This window comes from Herpailurus yagouaroundi, unplaced genomic scaffold, assembly GCF_014898765.1.
Source record: "Herpailurus yagouaroundi ecotype Mexico unplaced genomic scaffold, PumYag 184, whole genome shotgun sequence".
NCBI lineage: Eukaryota > Metazoa > Chordata > Mammalia > Carnivora > Felidae > Herpailurus > Herpailurus yagouaroundi.
In genome coordinates, this window is record NW_024412415.1 from 1,431,025 (window position 1) to 1,438,241 (window position 7,217).

The window sequence follows — 7,217 nt, forward strand, 5'->3', positions numbered from 1 at the left end:
CAAGAAGGTTGGTTTAGCTAAAATTCCTTTGCGTGCTTTGTAGAGGCTTGGGATTGATTTTATTGTTATTATTATTATTACTCTTTTTTTCTTACATTGTAATGTTAGGTGTACATAAAAAAATGATACAAAAACATAGAGGTTAAAGAATAATTTTTCATGGAACACTCACGTGATGCCACCTTGCTCAATCATACCCCCACTCAGTTCCTCTTTTCCGGGATCCCACCATTATCCTGACTTGTGTTACTATTATTTGTTTTCCTTTTAAAGTTTTTTTCATTTATGCGTAGCTGGGGTAAGGATTGTTGGGTAGGAAGGTATGAGTAGCTTCAATTTTATTAGAAAATGCCAACTATTTTTTGTAACGATCGTACCAGTGTGCACTCCTTCAAATTGTGTGAACATTCCGTTGCTCCACACCTCCACCAACACTCAGTTTTGTCAGACTTTGACTATTCCTGATTACTAATGAAAATGAGCCCTTTTTAATATATAGTTACTTGTGTGTTGTCTTTATAGAGTGCCTATTGACATTTTTTGCCCAGTTTTCATTTTCTATAGTTGTGTAGGATACACACACCCACACCCACACACCCCCACGCTCCCCACACACTATATCTTTGATTATTTGTTTCAAGGGTCTTTTCCCTCCCTTTTTGCTGTATTTTGATGAAAAGAAGTTCTTAATTTTAATGTAGGCCATCTTACCAGTTTTCTTTCCTTTATATTTAATGCTTTTTTAATCTTAACATTTTTCCTAACCTAATTATAAAACTATTATGCTATATTGTCTCATTAAACATTTGTAATTTTTCTTTGTACAATTTAGCTTTTAATCAACTTAAAATAGGTTATTACCTAGTATAAAGTTGGGATCCAGTTTTTGGTTTTCCATATGTCTATCCATGTTTCCCAACCAATAATTATTTTAAAAAACAAAACAAAACTCTTAGTGTAAACAAAGATCTTCCATGATATTTCTGTCCTATCAAGTGACCATGAATTCATGGTGTCTTTTTGGGCCCTTTATTCTACTTTAATTATGTTGTGATAATTTAAAATATTTCCTATTAGATTGTAAGGAAAGCTGTCTTTATATTTTCCAGTTTCTTGGCTCTTACTGCCTTTTTGCACATCTGTGTTTCAATATAAGTTTTAGAATGAACTCCTTAAGTTAAAAACCCAAAACCCCTAGAAATGTTTAACAGGATTGTACTGAATCAACATCTATACAATATTGAGTCTTATCAAAAACATGGCTTGCTCACTCTGTATTTCTTGGTAATACATTTCAACATGGTGTTTCTATTTTCTCATGAGGCCTTGCATATTGGGTTTTTCTAAGTACTTGGTAGTTTTAGGGGTACTGTGAATGTTTTCTTTTTGAAACTGTTGATGGTATCAGGATTTTTGTATACTGATTTTATATCCAGCAACTTTACTAAACTCTTTTTTTTTTTTTTTTTAATTTTTTTTTTTTTTTTCAGCGTTTATTTATTTTTGGGACAGAGAGAGACAGAGCATGAACGGGGGCGGGGCAGAGAGAGAGGGAGGCACAGAATCGGAAACAGGCTCCAGGCTCTGAGCCATCAGCCCAGAGCCCGACGCGGGGCTCGAACTCACGGGCCGCGAGATCGTGACCTGGCTGAAGTCGGACGCTTAACCGACTGCGCCACCCAGGCGCCCCTGAAAAAAAAATGTTTTAAATAAATAAACAAATAAACTTAAAAAAAAAACAATAGTAGTAATAGGTGTTCTTGTGTTATGCTGAATCTCCTAGGGAAAGCATTTAAAAGTAAAATATTTGATACAGATTTTTTTAATTAAAATAGAATTAACTTTTTCTTTTTGGTGCATAGTTCCATGAGTTTTAACTTATGCACAGATTCATGTAACCACCATGATAGGATAGAGAAAAGTTAAATCACCCCCAGAATTCCTTTGTGTGCTGCCCCTTTGTAGTCAAATACCACCCCCCCCATCTCTACCCTGTGGCCATTGCTGCTGTGATCTGTTTTTATGCCTTATAGCTTTGTCTTTTCCAGAATGTCATATAAATGGAATTAAACAATAATAAGCCTTCTGGGGCTTTGTCCCTCTGTACAGTGTCTTTGAGATTGATTTATGTCGATGTATATATCAATAGTAATTCCTTATTACTGCTGAGTAGTATTCCACTCTATAGATAAACCATAATTTGTTTATCCATTCATCCTTGAATTATGTATGTTTTTTAGCTCTGCAACTTACTCATCTTTCTTGAACAAGAAAGATGCTTAACTTCTCTGTGCATCAATTTCTTCATCATTTATGGGGATAACATACTACATCATAAGGTTATTGGGGGGAGAAAAAATGAGTCAATATGTATGAAGTTCTTATATAATGCCCGATACATAGTGAGCTCTCAATAAATGGAATCCATTATTATGGTTTTTATATTGGTTACATGGTTTATATGTTATTATACTGTCCCGAATATTAGTAAAGATTTTGAGGTAGAAGAAAACTGGACAAGTTCAAGAAATAGCAAGAAAGCCAGGGTGCCTGGCAAAGACAGGGGGAGGTATATAGAAGCCAGCTCATGAAGGGCATTATGGGCTACAGTAAGGAGTTGGAATTTCACTCTAAGCCCATTGGAAAGCCTGCGATGAGACATGGTCTGGTTCATGCCTTTACTAGATCATTCAGGCTGCTGTGAGGAGAATGGGGTAAGGTGGTGGTAGTGAGAGCAGGCAACCTTTTTTAGGGTATTGCAGAGGTCCAGGGGAAAGATTGTGGTGGATACTGGTAGCTGGTGAGTGTGGGGATGGCGCAAAGTGGTTTGATTCAAGGGATGGCTTTGATGTAAAATTCCCAGAACTTGCTGATGGAGTCACAGCTCAGTGTAACACATATCCCATAAGAGCATTGGGGTGGCCATTTATAGTAACAGCAACACTCCTCTCCTGTTGTGGCTTTACCAGAGATTTCTCTCATCCATTTTTGAATTCACACCCAAGTTTTCATGCCTGATTTCTGAAATCCACTTGAAGAAAAGAAAAGTCCACTGTTTGTTTTTTTTTTTTTTTTTCATATATTTTTAATGACTTCTGGCTGCTTCTCTAGTACTTACACTCACAACTCCAAAGACATTGTTAAGAAAACAACTTATCCCATGAAAATATTTCCTCATAGCATTTGCTTTGTGGTCCTCTACAGTCTGTATAACTCTGTGACCCCACATTCATAGTCATTCTCCTGGAAATAAAGCTGTCCGAGCTGCTTCATGTTTAGCCAACGGGATGGTAGTTTTAGTCGTTGGCTGGAGTTCTGTGTACACTTGGGATTTCTTGTTGGAATAAACATTATTAGACTCAGGCTAAAATTGGACCAGAAATTTATTTTTGTCTTCCTTTCAACCTCAACTCACCCTAGATTTTCTCATCCAAATGACAAATGGTCATGACTTTCCGAAGTGATCTAAAGATTAAAATCAGCCCTGGGTGCTTGCTTAGCCTAGCATTGAAATGGAGATTTTTTTTAAACAGTTAAAAATAGAGTTCTCTGATCGCACATAGAAAGTTTTATTTCCTGTGTGTCTGCTCTTAACACGTCTGTATTTGTTCTCTGTACTGCCTTAGCTTCCAACTCCTCCTTAAAGACAAACACCTAATCCAGTCTTTATCTGGAACATGCCTCATGCTTTTTTTTTTTTTTTTAACCCTATCCTATCTGCTTCATTTGGGGCTTCTTGTAATTCAAGGTTTGCCACATGGAAGGAAATTTCCTTTCTCTCCTGAGCTACTTGTCTTATCTTGCCCCAATTTTCAACATCTCTCGTCAGGTTAATGTCAAACTGTGGCATTTATTTACTCAGTTTACTTGCAGGAGGGACTCTGGAGTCTTGGAGATGCTTACTTGAATTTTGTGCATAATTGTGTGCTTCTTTGTAATTGGCTTCTTTTGTGATCTTACAGAATACCAAGCTGCTATTTTACACTTGAAGAGGGAACACAAAGAAGAAATTGAAAACCTACAGGTATATCTCTTTGATTCTACTGAACTGGTTATGTAAGACTGATACTTAGTTTTCTCGTGTACTGAAGTAAATATTCCCCTTTTTGTTGCCTTATTTACCTAGACAGCATCTGCAGCTGGCACCTGACAATGGGCACTGCGTTTATCCTGGGGAGGGAAGACTTGAACTCCATTTTTAATATAATTGAGTTCCCATTTTTAAGAAATGCCACAAGTGCGTTTGATTGGGAAAATGTTATACTTGGAGAAAATATTGGTTGTATTTGTAAAACAAGAAACAAGATAGAGTATTTGGACTTTTACTCTTCATAAGAGGTCTTTAAAAACCTATTTTTTCCTAGGCACACTCAAGACTCTTGTTTGGCTTACTCCCATTCATGTATTTGTATCCGTCCATCTCAGGACATCCCTGCAATACGATGTCATGCAGATCAAGGCACTTAGGGAAGTGACCCTAGTAGGAGACAGGGTGTGTTGAGTCATCCATTTTCTATCCCCAAGGAGGGCTTGCAAAGTGCTGACTTGATCCTACTTTGTGGAGCCCAGAAAGACTGAGGGATTTACTTCCTCCCACTATGTAATTGTCATTTCCTTATGCTTGCGGTGCCTATAGCAGGAAGTGGTAGAGTTTTAATCAAATAACTAAATATTGAATCAGGCACTGATTCTAGTTTACTGATGGCTGGGTTGACCGGTACCTTAGAGAACAATAGCAAAATTTAAATAAAACTTGGTGTTTCTTCAGTGCTCATTACTTGCTAAATAAATGAATTTGTGGATCAAATATTCTTCTTTCCAATAAGTGATAATGTGCTTTTTAAAATAACTGAGGCTGTGTGTTGGATTATATGTAAAGCCATTGCAAACAGCAAAAAAAAACATTATTAAATAGGTCAGATGGTGTATAAAGTCAGCTCGTTTTAAGTAGTTTGGAAGAGGAAATGAATCCATTTCACGAAGAAAGAAACAAACAAAAAAATGGAAAAGTACCTCTGTCTCCTAGGGGGAAATGGAGGCCCTTAGCTCCTTTGTTGCAAAGTGCTCTACAGAGACCTCTCTTTCTTCTTTGTTCTGATGCAAAAGATTCTCAGCTGTCTCAGAAGAAGTGAAATGGGGATTAATTTAAGAAACAGATTGCTAAAGAGGGTAGGCACAGAAGTGACTCTATGAGCAGAAGTTTTGTGAAACAGCTCAGTTTTAAGTTAACACTGGCTTCCCCAGGTTGTAGGGCTTTGATAGCTAAATAACATTTACAGTAACAGCAGGCTCTTACTGTTTTTGAGTTCCTACTTTGTGCTAGGCATTGTTCTAAGTATATTACATGTATTATCTTGTGTTATTTCCACAAAAGTCCTATGATTTACATCTCAAACTAAGGCAAGTTTGGAGGGATGCCTGAGTGGCTCAATCTGCTCAGCATCCAACTCTTGGTTTTGGTTCAGGTCATGATCTCACAGCTTCCTGGGTTCAAGCCCCACATTGGGCTCTGTGCTGGCAGCATGGAAATTCTCTCTCTCTCTCTCTCTCTCTCTCTCTCTCTCTCTCCCCCTCTCCCCCTCTCCCCCACTCATGCTGTCTCTGTCTGTCTCTCTCTGTCAAAATAAATAAATTAAAAAAAATAAATAAATAGTTGGACAAGCAAAAGAGAAGAGTAAATGGAAGGGGTAAAGTATATTGGGATCATGTTTTCCAGTTAAAGGTTAAATCAGGATATGATCGACAACAGTAAAGTTTAAAAAATGTTCCTAATTATGCCTTAAGTTTTCTTTATCCGTGCAAGGACTATCTGTTCTTTGCTTGGTATCAGTAAACTTAAATTCTTTTGTCCAGTATTTGTGATTCATACAAAATTGCTGAAACCCTGTGGCCATGGCACACTACTGCCCGGGGGGCGGGGGGGGGCGCGGGCAGGGGCAGTGTCCCTGACCTGTACACTTGCCTGTGGTTTGGAACTATTCCATCCATCATAGACTGACAACCTTCAATAGGAAACTGACAACTCTTATCCCTGATCTGACCTAGAGAAGTGTTTGGGGGCAAACACAGCATTTTAAAGATTGAATTAGGAATGCACATTTTAAGATATGGAGGGGTTTCCAGCTGTTTCTTAAAAAAACTAGAAAATCTGGCAGCAGCGGCTTACTTTTTTTCTTGCATGACTTAAACAGGCTGCAGTCGAATAAGCAGGTGCCTACTTCAACGGTGATACATGTTCTCCAGTTTGCCACTGTCCCCACTCTGGGCCATTTCATCTGCCTGTCCCCTCATCACTTTAATTAACCCCCCATTCTCTGGGAGCTGAAATCACTGGATTGGCAGCAACACCAAATAGAACAGATGCGGTTGATAAAAGAGACCATAACCCAGCCTGGCTGTGCTTGGGTGTGCTCACTGGACACCATTTCTACTTGTTTTGTTCCACAAAGAAATAGTCACACCTGTTGTCATAGGACTAGTAGAAGAGTGTGGGTGACCGAGCTGTTACTTTGATGTTCATTTCCTTATATGTCACTTCCATCCACAGCCCTCATTGTCCCTTAGGTTTCCTTTCTCCATTTACAGGTCATGGAGAAGTCAGAGGTGTTTCAGGACTTCTTCAGCATGCCTTTCTAGAATAAGAAGGATTTCATGCTTAACATATACAGGAAAAGTGATTCATTGTGTCACTCCCTACAAGAATTGATGTGTATCACCTTCAGATTGTTTAGTTTTTCACAGACTTTATTAAATTTTTTTTTAACATTTATTTATTTTTTTTGAGACAGAGAGAGACAGAACATGAACGGGGGAGGGGCAGAGAGAGAGGGAGACACAGAATCGGAAGCAGGCTCCAGGCTCTGAGCCATCAGCCCAGAGCCTGACACGGGGCTCGAACTCACGGACGGTGAGATAGTGGCCTGAGCTGAAGTCGGACGCTCAACCAACTGAGCCACCCAGGCGCCCCAGTTTTTCACAGACTTTAAAGAAATGGCATGAGGGGCGCCTGGGTGGCGCAGTCGGTTGAGCGTCCGACTTCAGCCAGGTCACGATCTCGCAGTCCCTGAGTTCAAGCCCCGCGTCAGGCTCTGGGCTGATGGCTCAGAGCCTGGAGCCTGTTTCTGATTCTGTGTCTCCCTCTCTCTCTGCCCCTCCCCTGTTCATGCTCTGTCTCTCTCTGTCCCAAAAATAAATAAACGTTGAAAAAAAAAAAAAAA

General features: G+C 39.1%; 1 protein-coding gene across 6 annotated transcripts in view; it reads left to right on the forward strand.

Moving 5' to 3' along the window:
- Nucleotides 1–7,217, forward strand: part of FMN1 (formin 1) — a 435,508-nt gene that overhangs the window by 181,472 nt on the left and 246,819 nt on the right. For all 6 annotated transcript variants that reach the window (XM_040492211.1, XM_040492210.1, XM_040492209.1 and 3 more), the window contains one exon: nt 3,963–4,024. In XM_040492211.1, the coding sequence (XP_040348145.1) occupies nt 3,963–4,024 (62 nt within the window). The remainder of the gene's footprint in view (nt 1–3,962; nt 4,025–7,217) is intronic.